Consider the following 19996-nt stretch of genomic DNA (forward strand, 5'->3'; position numbering starts at 1 on the left):
TTTTAAATGAAAAATTACGAAAAAATGGAAGCAAAGTATTAAAATTACGAAAAAAATACCAAAAAGGATGCACTTACATATGACAATTACCGAACTATAAAGTTTGACTGTCTTACGTCGGAAGTCCGAACGTTTTTTCGGAAGTCCGACTCGGAAGTCCGAACAAACCTTCGGACTTCCGAATGTAACCAATATTTTAGTTATGTATACTGACTTCCATTTGGAAGTCCGAAGTTTTGTTCGGACTTCCGACGGAAGCCAGTAGAATAGGGATAATTCCAAAGATTTTTATTTTCAAATTGAGTAAAAATTCGAAGGATAATAAGGATATACATTGTGATCTTAGTGTCATGCAGGCAACTATAAATTGAAGCTTGATTTTGATGTTTTAGAATAAAAAAATGCAAAGAAAATGGATTACCAAACCCTGTTGTAAATGGCAACCTTCATGATTACCAAACCCTGTTCCAAGAGTTCGACTCGGAAGTCTGACTCTCTCTCTCTCTCCCTCTCCCTCATGATTACCAAACCCTGTTGTAAATGGCAACCTTCAAAACCCTTCCATGGAGTTTTCCACGTTAGAAAAGTCTTGAGGAAGAAGAAGGTGGTATGTGAGAAGGTAATAAGTACATAGGGATAGGGAGGGTATTCTTGTCCTTTGGGATTTCTAAAAGCACTGACAGCCCCTATTTCACAAATAAAAAGAACGTACCCTTACTTGACAATTTAACCAAAACTTTGCATTTTTCTAACACTTTTTCCATAAATTAAACTAAAAAATGAGCCTGTGTCTAGCAAATCTCCTAATATATAATAGGACCTTGGTGATATATGACTCCATCTATGTGGGGCAAATAGGACTTATTCCATGATCACCAACGTGCACTTCGTACATGAAGGGTCCAAGATTGTCAATGTGCTGAGCTCATTGCAAATGTCATTTGTAAAGTAGCCTACTAAATGAAACCTTTACCCTTCCATTTAATATGGATTGTTGGCTAGTCATATCGACTATTGAGAACCTCACCGTTGACTGATCTGAACCGTCCATTTGATGGGCTGAACTTTAGATTGCATATCTAGCAGCAAAAAATCCAAACGTCTGAGTATACAAATGGTGGCCAATTCAAAGCAGAGATGACTGGTTCAATGGAGGGTCAGAAATGTATCCTGCCTTCCTCGTGTACGGTGATGGTAGCCCAATATTGTAACACAATCAGAAACAAGTTGAATACAAATTTTGCCTATAAAACGAGAATCCTGAAATCTAGCATAGAGAATACTCACACTGTTAGGTCTAAAATTGGTAACAGGTTATGGTAGAGCCGGAGAGGCTGATCTGACACACCACAGCTGAAGGGCTGGTGGAGTCCTGCGCTGTACAAGGGCACATACAAGAAGATAAAGGGTCAGAGGACCAACCCGGAGTGGTGCTCCGGACGGGCGCTTCGACACTCAAGTCAGTATGAGCAGGAGTGCGGAGCAATGTCAAAGCAAAAGCTTAGGGTTTTGATTTTCAGATCCCTCACCTTAGCACAAGTGGTTGCTGAGTTCGGACCTCATCAGTGCTAAGTTCGGACCCATCAGTGCTGAGTCCGGACCCCATCACACACTGTGAGCTAAATCAAAGGCAATCAGTACTGGTAAAATTCTTATTAGTAGAGAGATTTCATCTTTTATTATCGTCTTTCCATTTTTCTACTGTCATCATCTGATGATCATCACACACCCACATCCATTTGGTTTTGTTTTATCTATCTCTTACTGTTTTTTTTCTTCTAGTTTTACATTTGTTAGCCTGGAATTGTCTAAATCTCTTTTGATCCTTCTATGATTTCGAAAATACTATAAAGTACATACATGAATCTCTTCCTTGTATTGCTAACGTCTCAATACTTAACTCTGCCAATAATCTATCCCTTACTTATCATTTCTTGAATCTCTTGTGTGTATTGGTAACATCTGAAGTCTTGTATTGTATCTCCCAAAAATTCATACCCTGCTCTTCATTCCTTAGTTAAATTAGAAGCTTCTCAATGAGAAGGCGATGAAAACCTTCATCTGGGTCCGTCCTACATGGTGTCAATGTGATATTGTTTACACCCATTTTTTGAAATTGAAATCGGTCACGCGAGACCAAGCTACTGATTGGTGACAAGTTCATTGGAGTCAAAGAAGTAATGCACCAGCTATTGTTTTCCATAAGGTGGAGACAGAAGGTATCCTTGAATAAGGGAATGTGTAAGAGTGTGAAGCTGAAGTAGGTGGTTATTGCAAGTTCCCTCTCAAAGAACGTGGGACAGTGGTGAGAACTTACAGGTAAAAAAAGCTATAAAAAGGAATGGCTGCCTCAAAGGAAGAGGTCCCGCTGCCAAACATCAAACATGTCTTAGAATTTTATCTTTTTCCTTCAGTAGTCGATGTAGCGGCCAAAACCCACCGCAAATGACACTGATCAATCTTCTCGAGGCAAATACACGGAAAAATCTAAGATCTTACACAAACAAGATGTAGAAAACACATACCAACAAACCATAACCACCAAAGGGAAGCAAAAACAGACAATCACATGAAGTCAAGAATATGCATGTGATGAACACAATGGGCTACTTCACGGAAAATGCAGAACACAAGCTACTATGTAAAACCAAAATAATATAATGTTACTTTCACTAGTAAAATCCACTGGAAAACTTGTGTATGCATCTAATCTAAGCGTGTTTCTTTCCTTTGTCATCCGTTTTGGAATTTTTTTTCTACTGTGCATAGCAAGGCGGGGGCCATCATTTTACAACTACACTCATGCATAGCATCAGTGGAGGCCCACCATTTTACAACTCATGTTTTGATATGGCAGGGCAGACAAAAAGTGACCCGGACCTGCGGGTCCACCCGGCCCGCCTTTAAATTATGGGTCCGGGTCACCAATCAGTGGTTGGTGACCCGTTTGAAATTAACCCGAGGGTGCCCGTAGAGAAGTGCAGAAGGTTTTATTTTGGCACCGTTTTGACCTTTTTTTCCGTAATTGTCATAATTTTTGCTTCTTCTATGTAGTTTTTTCCGTAATTGTCATATTTTAGAACATTCTTTCGGTTTTTTTTTTCGTAATTTTTCTACTTTGCTTCCATCTATCCGTAATCCGTAATTTCTCATTTAAAACTTAGTACCCATGATTATTATTTATGAGAACTGATATGATGCCCGACCTTGAGATTATAAAGGGTGGAGAGAGAAAACCATCTCTCCCTTAATTTTTAATCCAAGAGAAAGCCCTTTTTCCGACTTTTCCTTGGTTCAAAAACCAAGGCAGCAAGTTTTGTCTCTACCCACCCTTTACATTCTCACGGTCGGGCATCATATTATTTCTCATTATTTATTGCTATTATTTATTGCTAGCCACCTTTTCACAAATCGTACTTCTGCGAATCTTTGCAGTTTGCACCACCTCGACAATAAGACAAATCTCTCAAACAGTCAAGATAAATGGTTGGCGAAGGTCGCTAGCAAATCCCTATACAAACAAAAAAAATCTTAAAAAATATGTCAAAAATCCGGGTGACCCGCGGGTCGACCCGGTCTGTACGGGCCTGGTGCGGGTCCAAGCTTAGTGACTCGTAAACGTTTTCGGGTCATTTTGACGTAGCCCGTTTGACTCGGACCCGTACGGGCCGAGTCAAACCCGACCCTCCTGTTTGCCAGGTCTACTACGCAAACCCATGTATATGTTGGGGCCCACCATTTTATACCATCTTTATAAATCCATGAATAGGGTGGGGCCCACCTTTTTTACACCATGTTCTGTTTAGGGTGGGTCCCACCAACTCCACTCAAACCCGCAATGGGTCCCACAAATTTGCCTTCCGTTTTGATGGGGCCTCTCCAATCTTCTATGTATCCACAAAATAACCTCGAAGTCTACACTGAGTACAAGGAATAAACCCTCATTTGAGAAACAGTTGGAAAATTCTCTAACACAATGCTTGTGCCACAATAGAGAAAATCCAATGGAGAAGAAGAATGGAAGAAGAATACACCTGAGTAAACAAGGAGAGGAGGAAAAACCATTTTTGCTTCACCACAAAGCCGTCCAATAGCCCAAGAGAAACCCCATCTTTTTGCCACAAACTTTCTTTTCAACCTTGAATAGAAAAACAACATTGCTTTTGCTTCACCACAGAAGCCCTCCTAGAGCCTAAGGCTCTGCTCACTTGCGTTCCCCGGAAAGCAAATCCCTGGAAATTAGCCTCTTTTTTCCTTGACAAGACAGAATTCTGGTGTTCACTTGCTTTCCTGAGAAAGTAACAAGCCTAGGTGGAAAATGTCAAACAATGACATGGAAATTGCCAAAAATGATGTGGAAATGTCTCTTTTCTCACAAGTGTGGGAAACCAAATCTCACTATTTTGGTCGGATTTGCTTTCCCGGGAAAACTAGTGAAAAAGGTGGGCAAGCAGTTTCTCAGGAAAAGGTTTCCTGCACAGTTCATGCGCACGTGAACCAGCGCGGGAAACCTTTTCCTACACAGTTTCCCTGGATTTCTTTTCCTAATGCCACATCAGATTCCCGGAAAACCTTTTCTTTTCCTTTCCCGGGAAAACAAGTGAACAGAGCCTAAGAGAAAATCCCTCTTTTCTTGCCCTAGCTCTCTCTTCAACCTTGAGTAAAAGAAGAACCTTGCTTTTGCTTCACCATAAAAGCCCTCCTAGAGCCCAAGAGAAAACCTCTCTTTTCTTGCCCTATTGCTCTCCTCTGTTCCCTACATTTTCCCTTCTTCAAAACCCTCTCTTTCATATACAAACTATATATAGAGAGAGAAAACACATCCCACTTAAAAGGACCAAGTGGGACCCCACTCTAAGAACGAAATATAACCGGTGATTTTTTATCACTGACTCAACAATCTCCACCTTGATCCATAATCACCGGCATGTCGAGCCTTCCTTCTTGAAGTCGAGAGAAGATTAACTCCAATCCAACTTTTCTCCTTGAACTGTTTAAGTAAGCATGTCCACCAAATTCTCTTTGATTCTCACTTTCAACAAATAAATACGTTTGTCTGCCATAATTCAAAATTTGTCTTCCCATCAAAAAGCTCCACCTTAAATGTGTGGCTAGTCATTTTCTAAAACTTGCTTCTTTCAAGCAAATTCCAAAACACCTTGTGTGCAAAACCCAGAAGCTCTGATACGAGTTGTAGCGGCCAAAACCCACCAGCCAATCTACCGCCGGCAAACGGACGAAAAATCCAAGATCTTACACAACAAAATAGAGGAAATATATACCAACAAACCACAACCACCAAATAGAAGCAAAAGAAACAATCACAAGAAGACGGGAATATACGTGGTTCATCACAGTGGGCTACTTCACGGACAAGGCAAAATACAAGCTACTATTTAGAACGAAATAGTAAAATATTACCTCTACCGGTAAAATCCATCGGAAAACCCTCCTCTCCAACCTTCTATGTAGCCACAAACTAACCTCAAAGTCTCTACACCAAGTACAAGGAAAAAACCCGTCATTCGAGAAATGGTTGGAAAATTCTCCAACTTGTTTATACTACAATAGAGAAAATCCAATGGAGAAGAAGAATAGAAGAAGAATACACCTTGAGTAAACAAGAAGAGGAGGAAAACCCATGTATTCTTCAACACAAAAGCCTTCTAAGAGCCCAAGAGAAAACCCTTCTTTTTGCCACAAACTTTCTTTTCAACCTTGAATAGAAGAAGAACCTTGCTACCCTTCTTTTCTTGCCCTAGCTTTCTCTTCAACCTTAGAGTAGAAGAATAACCTTGCTTTTGCTTCACCAAAAATGCCCCTTCTAGAGCCCAAGAGAAAACCCCTCTTTTCTTTCCTAGCTTTCACTCCTCTTCTCTACATTTTCCCTTCTTCAAAACCCTCTCTTTCATACAAACCGTATATATAGACAGAAAACGAATCCCACTTAAAAGGGCCAAGGACCCTACTCCATGAACGGAATAAAACCGGTGATTTTGTATCACTGACTCAGCAGTCGAGAGTTGTTTATCTTAGCATTTAGTACCTGTAGTTTGTCCTAAAGAATTAAAGACGTGACCAAATGGATTCATCTTCCCTATGCCTTGCACTGGCGTGTGTTTTTGTTGCTTTGTTAGCATGAGTCGTTCACATTTTGCGTGCGTCAACAATCCAATTTGGTATTGCCTTGTTCTAGAAAAGTCCTTTTTGTCCGAGAAAGGCATTAGAGCCCAAGGAATAAGTTGTGTTCCCCTCTTCTTCTCAATCGCCTGAAATCCAATCCCAGGGGATAGAAAACTCTGTCGTCTACCCCTCGAATTGAATTTCAAATTGTTTGCTAAAAATGGCACGCCCTCATATTCACCACAAATCACACATACCACTCGCATTGAGCGACCACGCTGGCGACATTTGACCCAACGGATATAAACCCCTCATCCCAATGGCCCCAACTCATAGCCATCTCAGCTAACAACATTCCTATCGAATCTCAATTGGGTTCTTCACATTGATGAAATTAAGGTTCTTCAGATTTCTCCTGACACTGAATCTGAGATGTTCTGAGCTGAGAGGTCTAATATTGGATGAAGCATAGAAAAATTTTCAGATTGGATGAATTAGTGTTTGCTAGGGCTTTAACTATTTCATTGTACAGGCAGTTTACGTATGTCTGTATTTACGCATTTTCTGGATATCAACTTTTGAATTAGCATTGTATCTGTGATGCTTTGAGCTGAAAGGTCTCTGTTTTTGGATATCGGGGCCTTTTTAGATTGTCACACATAACATGAACTTAAACGGTCCGAATTGCAACCAAATTGTATTTTTGTTTACATCCAAACGACCCTTAACATGTTAACCTTTGCTTCCTAATTAATTTGATTCTCAAGTTTTGCTCGCAGGTCAGATTTTTCAGCGATAGTTCTGATTATTCCACTAAAGAGTTGTCAAGTCATTGATGTTCATAGTAGTATGTTGGATTTTCTGTATATGATAGAAAAAGAATCCAATGTTTTTTTTTTTTTTGTAAAACTAAATGTTTACGTCTAGAAGTTAACCTCTTATTCAAAATTCTTGATCTTATGAATTTGAGCTGCTTTCTAATAAACAACCACACATAAGAAGTTTTCAAATCTGAGAACAAGAAAGAAGTTGCAGATGAAGTTATCAATGACATGTATATGCATAAAGCTTTCTATCTTTCTGCCGTATGTGTTCTCAATAATAAGCAAGAAAATTAACTAACTGTAATGATATTTACAGTATATAAGATGTAGCAGATGCTTAAATGGTATGTTCTTCATATAGTTTACCTGATAGTATGAAAGCTTGCAAAATTCGAAAATAATCAAATTATTAATGTAAAATTTGGCATATCCAAACCATGTAGCCTCTTCACTAACCTTTGCATTGACTGTTTTCATGGCCAGCGTTGGGATAACAATGAATACAGATAGTGCAAATAAGAATTGCCTAGGATGGGCTGCGAGAGATCCATCTGGAATTCTATCACCATATAGATTCAGCCGCAGGTATGTAAACTAACATATTTAGTTGTATAGTTGTATTGTAATTTTCCATTTGATGGATATTTTGTATAGCTGAGCAAATGGTGATAAGAGCTATACTTGTTAAGTGGAACCCGTATAAGGCTGAGCTAATGTCTAGGCACTCCTGAGTTACTTTGCGGCAGAGTCATTATCTATGGATGGGTTAGGATGATCCTATGGACCTGATTTTTGGTACACACCCTATCTATGTAAAGGCCTTCCAAAGGAATGCTTTAGATCACCCCAAAATATGTGGGACCCATCTGATTGTGGCACTCTAGCTCATATAAGCTATGTGAACTCAAGCTCACAAAATGATTCATATAATGCTGTTTTCTAATCATTCTTTGTTATGAAAACTGTTCATGCTCATTACTTTGTGGAGCAGGAATTATCTGTCTTTCCTTTTCTCCAATGTAACTCCTTGTATTTTTTTATCCCTAATGGATTCCCTCCTCATTTGGTTTCCCCATTCCGGTTAGCTGTTTTTTTTTATAAATCAGGATGGGTGGCTTGCTTCTTTTATTCGCTGGCCCCTGCACTATTAGATCAACTCAACTCAACTAAGCCTTTGTGCCAAACTAGTTGGGGTCGGCTAATGAATCCTTTAGAAAATTCTCATGAAGAAGGTGAAAGAGTCTACCCGGCTCAAATTGACTAAGTCTAATCCTTACACTAGCTGGGTTCGTCTACATGGATCATTTTCTTCCATTCTCTCCTATCCAAGGTCATTTTCTCTGTTATGTTCCTAGCCATCGAGTCTTTCCTCAGTGTTTCTACCCAAGTTGTTTTCGGTCTGCCCCTTCCTCTTTTTACTCCATCAACTTGGCACGAGTCACCTCTTCTCACTGGAGCATCCAAAGGCATACGTTAGTATAATGCCCAAACCATCTTAAGCGGTGCTCTCTCATCTTCTCCTCAATTGGTGCCACCCCCTACACTATTAGATCCATGTGTTAAAAACAGGTAGATGAGTGTCCATCAAGTGTTAAAAGTTTTGTCTGTTTAGGAGTCTTCTTCAATAATCTAGTATTGTTTTTTTTGTTTTTTATCTGACTTATAGGGATTGGTTGCATGGTTCTGGTCTTGTTCCTGTCTTAATTTTTTGTTTTTCCTTACCAACCTATTCTAATTCATAATTTTTTTATGCTTATTTATCATGAAAAATCCATTATATATATGAGAAAACTGTTGGTGCACTTAAGCTCACCATTTTTTTGATGCGCTTAAGTTGTTATAACGCCTCCCATTCGTTTAAATGTTTGGGTCCCGCTTAAGCGCACCAATGGGAGGCGTTATAACAACTTAAGCGCACCAAAAAAACAGTGCGCTTAAACTCACCAACAGTTTTCTCTCTCTCTCTCTCTCTCTCTCTCTCTCTCTCTAAATATATATATATATATATATATATATATATATATATATATTCATTAGAAATATTAGTTTCTACCATTTAGTATGAAATATTAATGTTACTTTTGTATTGTTTTCTTACTTTTGAAGAATCTGAACTGATGCTTCACAGGACTTCCAAAATCTCTCTCCAAACTTCACTTATCATTTAAATGCCATCTCCCTGCTCCTGAATCTACTTGTAGAACTAATGGAAAAGAGTTTCTTTAGATTCGTCTACATAATCCTATTGCTAGTTGGAGATCATGATCCTTTAGTTGGCTACATGCCTACAAGCTTTGTAATTTGAAAGGGCTTTGCAAAGTATCACAATGTGCATTAGTTTATAAAATTTAGCAGAAGGATGATACAGGGGCGCTTTTAAGTAGTTTTCGATGTCTATCTGTTCGTAACTATTGAATGATAGTATTGGGGTTAAAAGAAACCACAATGCCTTTCATGATTCTCAACTAACTTGTGTGAGAAAAATCATACAGGGTTGTTGGATGCGATGATGTTTCATTGAAAATAACTCACTGTGGAGTATGTTATGCCGATGTTATCTGGACAAGGAATCAACTTGGAGACTCGATGTACCCATTGGTACCTGGGTATATTTCCTGGAACTAACACACCCTGGAGTGTTTAACTTAAATTTCTCAAATAATTTGGTCGTTATATTTTTATTAATTTTTATTCTTCAATAAACTCATTTATTCATGTCTATATATGGTGTTTTCTGTAGTCATGAGATTGTTGGTATTGTCCAAGAAATCGGCTCCAATGTTACACGCTTTAAAGTTGGAGACCCAGTTGGTGTTGGAACATACGTAGGCTCATGTAGAGATTGTGAGTATTGTAATGATCGACTTGAAGTTGCTTGTGTTAAGAGGACCACCCGCACTTTCAACGGCCTTGACGTCGATGGAACAATCACCAAAGGGGGATATTCCAGTTACATTGTAGCTCATGAGAGCCAAGTCATTTCTATTATTGACCTAAGTTTTCATTCATTTTCTATGTTTAATATACTTGAATTTCTACTCCCAAAGACATTGTATCAGTGTTTCGCTTCTGCTAGGAGAACTACACTGAAAAATTGGTATATGTTTTGAATCCACAGGTACTGCTTTAGAATACCTGTTGGGTACCCATTAGCTTCGGCAGCACCATTGTTGTGCGCGGGAATTACAGTGTATAGTCCCATGATGCGCCATAAGATGAACCAACCTGGAAAATCTCTCGGGATGATTGGTCTTGGTGGTCTAGGTCACATGGCTGTGAAGTTTGGGAAGGCCTTTGGTTTAAATGTTACAGTTTTGAGCACAAGCGAGTCCAAGAAAGAGGAAGCCCTAAAACTACTTGGAGCAGATAAATTTGTGATCTCGTCTGACAAAAAGCAGATGGAGGTAATATTCACATATCTTTCTTTCATGTTTTAATCTGGTTTACACTTCTGAAATATTGAGATGTCTGAAGTGGACTACCCCTTACTTTTTACAGTTGCATTTTGGAACATCCTCGAGAACGACAGCTTAGTCGCTGCGTTTTCAAGATCCATTTAGCTTTCATCGATGTTTAGCGTTTTAAATAAGAATTTGGTTTAGATTTTCCTTTATCCTTTTTATGGTTTTGTCCTTGTTTTCATCAAGAAATTCTATAGCTTTCATCAATGTTGATATGTGAGTCCTTCATCTAGAATTTCAAAGAATATTACCAATATACCATATTCTTAACATAGCCTGCACCTCTTATTCTTCTGTAATCAACAATGCCATCAATTCCTGTTGGTATTCCAATGTTTCTTGCAAAAAACAGTGGGGATTCAACAATTTCGTCACATTTTACATTAAGTTTTGTTTTTCCTTCCCAACTACATCAAGAGCATCGTTTTACATAGATTTGTCATCTATACGAGAATCATGGATTTTCTAGCCATTTCAATCATCATATATTTATATGGCCCTGTTCTTTTAGATGTTAGAATCTGATTACAAAAAATTTGACTCCCTAACTGACTATTGGATGCAAAATCAAATGCAATGTTGAGCCGAATAATCAGTTTTGGACCCAAAATCGATTCTCAAAATCTAAAACGAAAAGGGTCTAATCTTTTAACCACTGCTGGCTTTTGCTGTGATGCCACCATATTTTTAAATCTTATGCAGGAATCGGCGAAATCCCTAGACTTTATAATCGACAGTGCATCCGGAGATCACCCATTTGATCCATACATGTCCCTACTAAAGACTACTGGGGTTCTAGTCTTAGTCGGATTCCCAAGTGAAATTAGACTCAGTCCTGCAAGCCTAATTTTTGGTACCTCCATCTGTCTCTCTTCTTTCAAAACAGAAAGAGCTACTGTTATTTGACTTACCATTTGTTATCATAATAATCATTGCAGGTATGAAAACCATTTCTGGAAGTGCAACAGGTGGTACTAAAGACACGCAAGAAATGATAGAGTTCTGTGCGGCCCATAAGATATACCCGAATATTGAAGTCATTGAAATTCAGTACATAAATGAAGCACTTGAAAGGCTAATAAACAGAGATGTGAATTATCGCTTTGTGATTGATATTGAAAATTCTCTCAAGTGATACAATACAGGATGAAGCACTCTCCTCATGCCATCTTTGCTCCTCAGGCTTTTGTGGGTCATATCATGTGCATTGATGACCCTATCAATAATTTTGAGTTTCTCACTAGAATTACAAATAATGTATGAGAGAATAAGGGACTGTTTGTCAGACTTGTATTTAATTAGAAATATACAAGAGGTTTCTGATTATTAGGGAATTTTTAAATTTTAAATTATGCTTACGGGTGATGATATTTTCACCCCCCTGCAGTACTTGCACACCTCCCTTATAACCTGATTTGACCCGAAAAGTGGGCAACTTTATGTCAAATCACGTTATAAGGGGGGGGTGCAAGTACTGCAGCGGAGGTGTTATTTCAGGGATTTTTCAATTATTCAGAGAATTTTGTAACTATAATTGCAATTGCATATACAAAATACAGAAGCCTATTAAATACGGTAATTATATATTGGCTGGAAATACGAAATCATTCATATGATTTATTGGCTGTGCCAAAAAACTTTCATCATAGGGAAATCTTAACTCTTTGTTATAATGGGTATAAAATTAACAGCTTGGAGTGCTAAAAAAACAACAATGTAGAGGCTTAACCAAATCAATATGGGATGGTTTTGGGGCTATGACCTATCTATTGGCTAGGACAAATAAATGAATGGTTTATATCACCTAAATGGGTGGGGTACAACATTTCTCTGCAGTGCTTGGCATTGATATAGAGTCTACATATGGACATTGATATTACGGGTAAATTATTTTACATTTCTAGGTAGTGCTTGGGCACTTTTTTCCGTTTTGGAGAATAAAACAAGGGAAATGTTATCAGCACTGCTGTATTTTGATGAGGGCACTCCTCACTTTATTAAAAGTATGGTATGGCCCGTACCATAAGATGATCCAAACCGTCCATTAGATGGGCTACAGCCTAAATAGGTTGTGCCCCAAAAATTAATTACACAGGTTGATCCTATCCCTCCGATCTATAGAGGGTTAGGATCAAACCTCTAACATTCAGATCAGAGGGTTAGGATCAACCTAATTTAGGCTGTGGCCCATCTAATGGATGGTTTGGATAATCTTTTGGTGGGGGCCATACCATACTTTTAACAAAGTGCGGAGTGCCCTCATCAAAATACAGTAGTGCTGATAACATTTCCTTAGGAGAAACAGAAAATTTTATTGTTCAACACTGACCGTTCAGCCCGTTTCTTTTATTTCCAACACTCATGTGAAAATTTATGGTAATTTGGGTTGAATTCTGAGAGCAAAGTGGAGTCATTCCACCAGATATCTCTTCCACCTCAAATGAATAAAACAAATGAGACAAAATCTGCTAAAAAAAACAGGGCTGGGCCGAGACTCCGCCACTGGGGAGGGCTAAATGTACACAGCCTTACCGCTGCTTTGCAGAGAGGCTGTTTCCGTGACTCGAACCAGTGACCACCAGGTGACAATAGAGCAACCTTACCATTGCGAAAAGGCTCGCCCTCTTCACTCGCTCATGTTATTTGATGAAATTTCTATATATTTATTAAATGCGTTAAACAATAAGCAACTCTATTGAAGGACGACAACTCATGCAAAATATATGAGCTTCAGGCATGTATACTTGATATTTGATCCATATAATTTCTCAGAATTAAGAGCCTTAAATTTATATATTTTGAGAGGAGTTTTCCCCCCTTGTTTTTCAACATTTTCCCTCCTCTCCTCGCTCAGTCTCTCTCATGTCTCTCCCTTCACCATTGGGTAAGATACCATTCTTTGGGGGGGAAAATCATGGTTGCTAAACTTGAAGAAAAACAGAAAATAAATGAAATTTTTTAAAAAGGGGGGCATCTCCCCTTCTTCCACTTGAGTTTGTGTGACCAAACATTTTGGCACTTCAAGAAATACTTCAAAACACAACATCAACGATTGGAGGGGCTCGAACGACCAGAAAAGTAGGCGACATAACATTCCTTTAAAAAGTATGAATTACAGAAAGAAAGAATCTGAACTGACATAGCTCAAAAACCACACACTCTAAGCGAATCAACTTTTAGATTAGGAAAATGTTAACACATGAAAACCTATTCCAAAAGGTGAGAGGCCTTATTACATCTAAAGTCCACACAAAAAACCAATCCCATTGCCATATTGCAGATAAATATAACTAGGAAGAATGGAAATATAATTGAGGCTTAGGCCAAACCCCAAAGTAACAACTGTCAACAGTAACAATGATGTTAAATCTGACTTTAGATTACATTTTCTTACACCATAACTGTTACTCTACTGTCAATTTACCAAAGCATAGGCCAAAAGGAAAATTTACCCTCTTTATCACTAAGCCATATAATCAATTATAAAAGCAGCACAACAAAAAGTTTACTATGTTACTTTTATGAAAAGAATAACTCATTAATAGCAAATCCTATATTTAATATATAGATGAAACTATAAGAATATCACACAAAAACCCTCCTCAAACCAATATGCTTCCATTTCCATCATGACTGAAATCGTTCCGAAATCGAAACCTGAAACCTTGCCTCAAAATTCTATAGTTTCAGCTCACCATATTCAAAGAATATCTACATAGACGCAAGGGATTTGCTAGAAACCATCACAAAAGGCATTTTGCGGCTGGCTGTTGCATGCGAAAGCAGCCACCTCACATGAATTAAATGAATGAGACAAAATCTATTGAAAAATGAGCCTGTGTGGCTGCTCTCACATGCAACAGCCAGCAGTGAAATGCCTTTCTGAGATGGTCCCTAGCAAATCCCTAGACACAAACAATGGTATTATACTGGAAATGCAGATTATCAACGAAAGCCAAGCAAGATAGATGGTCTTGGTTATAGCCATCAAGTAAAGGGTAAAAAAAGTATCTAGAACATCTTTTTGAAGACTTACCCATCATATACAGTCGGTCTCGATCTTTCTGCAATGGTTAGATAGGAGGAACAATAATTATATTTGTAGTATGCCAACACCAAGACACTTCTTTGTACTTCTAAGAAGCCATCAATGACTATCAAAGCTTATAAACTATCTATCAAACCTAACCATTTTGAAGAATAGTTATCAAACCCATTTTGTATCACCTTTAGCTTCATATTAACCTTATAAACCATCAACGACTATATCCGATGCTTCTCTCATGTCAAAAAACCATCCCATCTCAATCAACGAACTAAAACACAGGCGACTTCAAACTCACTTGGGTTCTAATTAGTTGTATTCCTCAATAGTCCCAAATCTATTCAACTCATATAAAATTTCCAGTAGTAACTATAAATATTTGCACCCCCAAGGCTCACATAGGAACAAAATAAAAAATGAAATTCAGTTATGATCTAGCACACCAACTAACAAAAATTACAACAATCCTCACAAAACTACACATCTCAAGAAAATCCTCAAAATATATCACAAAATTTCCAATTACAGCTACTCTTTAAGCATTTGCTCCCTCGTGCTCATATGGGGGCGGCCCCGTACACGAGGCTCCTCGTGCTCATATGAACGTAAAAAAACAAAGCAGACACCACTTATATCTAAATATAATGTAACATCTAAAAGACAACCCAACTAGTAGATCTCAAACAAAAAATTGCAACAATCTCAAAACAAAGAAAAGTGAAAGAGAAATCCATAGAATTTCCAATCCCTGCTACTCTAAATATTTGCTCCCTCAACCTCACATTTGAACAGGAAAAAGCGGCAGATCATTTGGTCTGGATAATACCCACAGAGAATTCAAAAAATTATCCTCTAATTTAGATAGTACTGTCGGAATTGTCCATATCCATACTTGTAACACAACAGATAAAATACACAGGAAAGGAAAATGGGTACTTAATAGTTAGTACTATAGACCTGTGCAAAAAAAAAAAAAAAAAGGTAAACACATACATCAATACCACTACCAGAAAAAGATCAACACTTGCGATCGGCTTAAAAGAAGGAAAAATCTATATGGCTATGCATTTTGCAAGGAGAATGAAGAATCTCTGAATCATCTATTAGTTCATTGCCCCCTCTCTCATAGCTTGGTGGATGAACATTATTAAAATCTTTAGACTAGCTTGGTCACTACAACAATCTATCAAGACAATAGTATGGGAGTGGAATGGCAGGCCTTTTGGTGAAGTTGGTGGATCTCTATGGAGATTTGTGTCATGTGTGATGATTCCGCACATATGGAAAGAAGGGAACAATAGCATTTTCAAAAATCAAGAGGGTTGGAAAGGACATTGCTTGATATCAAAACCGACCTCATACAACTCAACTCAACTATGCCTTTGTCCCAAACTAGTTGGGGTCAACTAATGAATCCTTTAGAAAAAATTTATGAAGGAGGTGAAAGGATCTACCCGGCTCAAATTGACTAAGTCTAATCCTGACACTAGTTGGTTCGTCTACATGGATCATTTTCTTCCATTCTATCCTTATCCAAGGTCATGTTCTCTGTTATGTTCCTAGCCCTCAAGTCTTTCCTCACTGTTTCTACCCAAGTTGTTTTCGGTCGGCCCTTACCTCTTTTTACTCCATCAACTTGACACGAGTCAATTCTTCTCACTGGAGCATCCAAAGGCCTACATTGGATATGCCCAAACCATCTTAAGAGGTGCTCTCTCATCTTCTCCTCAATTGGTGCCACCCCCACCTTTTTACGGATGTCTTCATTTTTAATTTGATCTAACCTTGTGTGGCCACACATCCATCTAAGCATTCGCATCTCCGCTACACTCATCTTATGCACATGCTGCTTCTTGGTGGCCCAACATTCTGAGCCGTACAGCATGGCTGGCCTCACAGCTGTCTTATAAAACTTTCCCTACAACTTGGTACGTATTTTACGGTCGCACAGAACTCCTGAAGCATGCTTCCAGTTCAACCAACCTGCTCTTATTCTGTGGTTAATGTCCTCTTCAATCTCTCCTTCCTTATGTAGGATTGAACCAAGATGGAGTAAAAGGGGGAAGGAGACACCTCGTATATAGCTTGAGTGAAATTCTTAGAAATCGGTCAGAGATCTTGTTTGAGAAAAAAAAAGAAATAAAAAAATGAAGCCTAGGTGGTGCACGCCTCTTAACAGATCGGTCAAATTGAATATCAACAGAAGCTCAAAAGGCAACCCGAGGCAGGGGGGTATAGGTAGACCTGGCAAACGGGTGGGTCGGGCCGGGTCAACCCGCGGGTGATGCGGGTGCGGGTCACACGGGTCGGGTCAGGAGATGACCCGCATTTTTGCGGGTCAGGATTTAGGTGACCCGCGCGGCCCGCGGGTGGGACGGGTCAACCCACGGGTCACCCGCAAACAGGGGATATTAATTCTCATGATTTGACCGCACCACTTTTTTCCCATAATTGTCATAACTTTATACATTTTATTGGTATTTTTTTCGTAGTTTTAAAACTTTATAACCTTTTCTAGGTAATTTTTCATTTAAAACTTTATAAGTTTAGCTATTTTATTTTTTTGTAATGATTACTTTTTTTTTCTTATTTTTGTTTTGCTAGCGACCTTTGACATCTTTGCCATCTGTGCACATCTTTGCAACATGGATGGCCACATGCCGAGAAGTGGCATAGGAGAAGTTTGCTAGCAAATTACTATAAAAAAAAAAGAAAAAAAGGAAATGTTATCAACACTACTGTTTCTTATGAGCGCACTCTCACTTTATTAAAAGTATGGTATGGGCCACACCATAGGATGATCCAAACCGTCCATTAGATGGGCCATAGCCTAAATAGGTTATGCTCCAAAAATCATTTCCATAGGATGATCCTAACCCTCCAATCTGAATGTTAGAGGGTTGATCCTAACCCTCTATAGATCGGAGGGTTAGAATCAACCAATGGAAATAATTTTGGGGCATAACCTATTTAGGCTATGGCCAATCTAATGGACGGTTTGGATAATCCTATGGTGCAGGCCATACCGTACTTTTTATAAAGTGAGGAGTGCCCTCATCAAAAAACAGTAGTGCTGGTAACATTCTCCAAAAAATAAGGTAAAAATGCGGGTGCCCGCGGGTTGACCCGACCCGACCGTGTTTTTGCGGGTTGGGTCACCCGCGGGTTAGTTTTTGACGGGTCACTAAAACTCAGACCCGTGCCCGTAAATTTGGGGGTGGGTCGGGTCGACCCGCGGGCACGGGTCGCTTTTGCCAGGTCTAGGTATAGGTGGCCTATTCTGAGATACAAGCAGGTGAGTGATATTATCTTTTCAGGGCCAGCCGGTGTATGCGACTCCAATGAAGCGGAAGCACAAGCTCTGGCTCGAGGTGGTTCGCCACCCACAGCTCCGGGCTGTTGATTATAGATTTATTGAAGGTGATTCATCTAATGTGATATCGTGGGCAAGTGTGGTTGGACCATCAGCTGAACCCTAAGTTTGCACTCGTAGCTCTAGGTAAAATTCTAGGTGGTAAGCTAACCTGACGGCTTCCTTCTCCACTATTTTTTTTTTTTTTTGGAATGATCACCATTTCATTACTAAGAAGACCGAGATGGTCAAGGTACAATGTGAAAAGGAACCCAGAGGGCTAAAATACAATCAGAAGAAAATATTCAAGGAGGAAGTGAGTCAAACAAAGCTAAGGACTCTTTCTGCACTCCTTCCCCAGCAAGACTTTCTGCACTTCCTTCTCCACTATTGTTATTTGAAACATTCTTTATCCCACCTTGATTAGTGGTGTTCCTAGTTTCCGTATTAGTGGTGATCCCAATTTTGGCTACAGCTTCTCCTCTCGGATTAGAAATTGAAGTTATATAACTCTACAAGGCTTTCACACATTCAATAAGTTCAAATATGCTTTCATCCCTAGCACTATCCACCAGTTTCTGACGCAAAGACGGACACAGAAGCTCTGATACCAAATGATGCAAAGGGGCATGACGGATTGAAACTCTTATACAAGATAATGAAAGAGGCTCGGAGGGCTAAGCGTCTTTATGGGAAATTGGCAAAGTGGGTGGAGCTAGGAACTGGAACAATGGGCTGGAGTTGTTTGAGGAGACACAAATGCCGTAATTATTTTACTATGATGGGCATTGGGAAGAAACAAACAGCCAATATGATCTATTTTGATCATGAACATAAAGTTAGTGAGTGGGCGTTTAAGTGAAAGAAAATAGGGCAACAACAATAACAGGTTAGAATGGAGGTTGTAATAGACTGAAATTTGATAGTGTAAAACTTGGATAGCAGGTGAATGAACTTTTGACAATAAAGGGTTGAGATTAAGAGCGGCAAGCACTCGGCAGTGAAATGTTCACTGGAATTTGAAGTAGCTACCAGATAGGTGATTCTGTGCGGCAATGACTGGTTTGTGGGTTTCTCCTCCAATAGATGTCAAATCCGATTGGTGGCGGTTTGAGAAGAGACAAAACTGCAACTGCAAATTGTGACAAGGTGGAACTGGTCAAGAAGAAGACAAATCTAGTTGAACTGTCATCCTTGTATGTAACAGGGGAAGAAAATGAGAAGAGGGCCGAACACAATTCGTTCAGAATTGGGTAGTTTGTAGTCTTCAAAGATCGAAACCACCATACATTGAATTGATGCAGAGAGAAACAAATTGTTGAATCGTCCAAAAAAGACCCCTTTTCTTATTGTATTTCACCTATATATAGAGGCACTCTTCTTCAATATTACAAGACAAGCAAAATTAGCAACTATGAAAATTTGAACAACAACCTAAACTATAGAAACTCTATCCCTCGTCCAAGTACTAGTCTTGAACGAGGGATAGATTCTATGTAAATTGGGAAGTTACTACTTAGGACAACTGCAAATAGAAAAAGCCATTCTTTTCCAATTCAAAGAAGGTTATTCAATCTCTAACCCATGACTTGGTGTATTCTGGTGGAAAATTCCATTAAATGTCACATATCAGCTTCTTCTTCATCATCAAAGGTTGAAATTTCTATCAACTTCACGTATTGGATTCTTCATCATCAAAGGTCCAATATTATAATACATATAAAGTTCAGTAGTCATCAAGGAAAGTCTGTGTCAACTTACCATGCTTCTGTATGATGATAGTTGGCAGAATCTCATCAGTTTTATGAGTTAGAAAGGACAAGATTATCAAAATAAAGCAGTACATGCGTGGCTAAGGCTTTTATAGAAAGTATCAAATTAAGGGTCTGTCCATCCAAAGGCAACAGATTAAGGCATAAATAAACAAAAAAACTGAAGGTCTTGCGCAAAGCAAATGCTCAGGATTAGATGAAAATTGTGAGTTGAGCCATCAAAAATGAGAAATTTGAGTAAATCTTTTAGAACACATCACTTCAGAAAAAAGAAAATATAATTAAGACCTGTTTGCAACAAGTGCTAACCACCTCAAAGATCTCAAGTTATTATTGACATGTATATTTTTGAAAGAAAATCAGAACCAACCCCTAAAGAATTACCCGTAGTATGCTTAACATTCTCACCCAAAGGAGGC

The 19996-nt window shown here is 38.8% G+C and overlaps 1 protein-coding gene across 2 annotated transcripts; it reads left to right on the forward strand.

Moving 5' to 3' along the window:
* Positions 1-1193: 1193 nt before the first annotated feature.
* On the forward strand, positions 1194-11743 carry LOC143887239 (putative cinnamyl alcohol dehydrogenase 1). 2 transcript variants are annotated; one of them, XM_077391350.1, is made up of 8 exons: positions 1194-1295; positions 1620-1643; positions 7431-7532; positions 9440-9553; positions 9688-9916; positions 10064-10351; positions 11111-11261; positions 11347-11743. In XM_077391350.1, the coding sequence occupies exons 3-8, from the start codon at positions 7444-7446 to the stop codon at positions 11541-11543; spliced, it is 1068 nt and encodes a 355-aa protein (XP_077247465.1). In that variant the 5' UTR covers positions 1194-1295; positions 1620-1643; positions 7431-7443; the 3' UTR covers positions 11544-11743. The 2 variants fall into 2 exon arrangements, with proteins under 2 accessions (XP_077247465.1, XP_077247464.1); XM_077391349.1 differs by lacking the exons at positions 1194-1295; positions 1620-1643 and adding an exon at positions 2896-2987.
* The last annotated feature ends 8253 nt before the right edge of the window (positions 11744-19996 follow it).

Source organism: Tasmannia lanceolata, unplaced genomic scaffold, assembly GCF_043159265.1.
Source record: "Tasmannia lanceolata isolate RefF3 unplaced genomic scaffold, GAP_Taslan_0.1 ptg000012l, whole genome shotgun sequence".
Lineage (NCBI taxonomy): Eukaryota > Viridiplantae > Streptophyta > Magnoliopsida > Canellales > Winteraceae > Tasmannia > Tasmannia lanceolata.

Excerpts from the sequence above, each read along its gene's own strand:
- LOC143887239 (XM_077391349.1), top strand. The coding sequence starts at position 2,911 with ATGGGTCCGGGTCACCAATCAGTGGTTGGTGACCCGTTTGAAATTAAC. Across the intron at positions 2,988-7,430 it reads CCCGTAGAGAAGTGCAGAAG|CGTTGGGATAACAATGAATA; the intron begins GTTTTATTTTGG and ends TTTCATGGCCAG. Across the intron at positions 10,352-11,110 it reads CTGACAAAAAGCAGATGGAG|GAATCGGCGAAATCCCTAGA; the intron begins GTAATATTCACA and ends AATCTTATGCAG.